At 46.5% G+C, this 1,531-nt stretch overlaps 1 protein-coding gene across 1 annotated transcript in view; it reads left to right on the forward strand.

Annotated features, from left to right (window-relative positions):
* LOC103810668 (bromodomain and WD repeat-containing protein 3-like) overlaps positions 1-1,531 on the forward strand; it is a gene marked incomplete at its 5' end in the record, with an annotated part of 18,149 nt that overhangs the window by 3,344 nt on the left and 13,274 nt on the right. Inside the window, one exon of the mRNA XM_009083580.1 lies at positions 518-611. Coding sequence (XP_009081828.1) covers positions 518-611 — 94 coding nt within the window. The remainder of the gene's footprint in view (positions 1-517; positions 612-1,531) is intronic.

Consider the following 1,531-nt stretch of genomic DNA (forward strand, 5'->3'; position numbering starts at 1 on the left):
CAGTGTTCACAGCCAGGTTGGCTGAGCCTTGAGCAACCTGCTCTGGTGGGAGGTGTCCCTGCCCGGGGCAGGGGTTGGGGCTGGGTGATCCCTAAACTCCATCCCAACCTTTAACATCCTACGATTCTGTGTCTCAGGAATGTGTTGGCTTTTGGGGGTTGGTTGATTGGAAGCCCACATATTAGGGTTAAAGTAGAAAGCTGAGAACAGTAATTTCTTCTCTTTGTGGTTGAATCTTTCTTCAGTAGTTCAAATACCACATTTCCCTGAAGCTTCATCTGAAACAAAAAAAGGCATGAAAATAGTTTTAATTCATTTCAGTTTACTCAAAAATAATTATACATTCTCAGCTAATGGGTTTGGTTCCTCAGCGTGTGATTCCAGGAGTGAATGGGTGATTGTGCTAGGAGAACTAGTGCAGATTTCTCATAGCAATGAACAACTATTTTAACGTGTATGTTAGTAAAACTGTGAAGTTACATGGTGATTTGTTAGGTATAATGTATGTTTCTTATAGGGTCCAGGAAGAATGTCGAGCTGCCAAAGGTGAAATAGAAATCAGTTTATACACTGTTGAAAAGAAGAGGAAGCCATCCCATACCTTGCAACGGGTGAGTTAGTGCTCTGGGGTGGGAGGCACTTCTGAGCCCAAAAATAGAGCACTTAAAAACCCCAGACCTTTTTTGTTAACTGATTTAGAAGATCAGTACTCCTAATTGTTTCTCTGGCTCTGTGTCTGCCTTCTGTAGCTGTGATTTGGCGGTCTATAATATGCAAACAGCAGTGGTAAATCTCAATCCTGAAGGTTTCACGAGGGTGGAGGTGATGGGAAAGCAAAATGGCAGAGCCATGGAAGGTTTGCAGTTTGACTTGGGGAAACTGGGAGAAATATTGGGAGTGCCACAGTTTTATAAGGGCCTAGAATTAGCTTATCCACAAACTGCAGGAAATTGATAGGCAAAATTCCATTTTTCTATACCTTACTAAGTTCTGTTCCTTTATAATGCAGAATTGATATTGAACCCAAATCCAAACCTGTAAGTGCACGAAAACAAGCCACAATATGTCAGAGATTTCCTCATTCTTCCATGATTTCCTACTTGTCATTTTTAATTAGGATTCAACACACAGTCATTGGCTCCAGCAGAGTGTGGCAGCAGGACCAGGGCAGTGCTCAGCCCCCTGGACTGGGCACTGGGGAGGTCCCAGCTCAGTGCTGTGCTCAGCTTTGGGCACTCACTGCCCAAAGGCCATTGAGGCACTGGAGTGAGTCCAGCCAAGGGCAACGAGGGCAGCAAAGGGCTAGAGCACGTGGGCAAGGGCTGAGGGAGTTGGGCTTGGTCAGCCTGGAGAAGAGGCTCAGGGGTGACCTCCTGGCTCTCTGCAACTCCTGCCAGGGCTGGAGAGAGGTGTGGGATGTGTGTCCTGCCAGGGCTGCAGGGAGAGGATAGAGGGAATGGCCTTGAGCTGAGCCAGGGCAGAGTCAGATTGGATGTGAGGAGAAATGTTTTCCCTGTTGTGGTGTTGAGGC

Source organism: Acanthisitta chloris, unplaced genomic scaffold (genome assembly GCF_000695815.1).
Source record: "Acanthisitta chloris isolate BGI_N310 unplaced genomic scaffold, ASM69581v1 scaffold17221, whole genome shotgun sequence".
NCBI classification, from domain to species: domain Eukaryota; kingdom Metazoa; phylum Chordata; class Aves; order Passeriformes; family Acanthisittidae; genus Acanthisitta; species Acanthisitta chloris.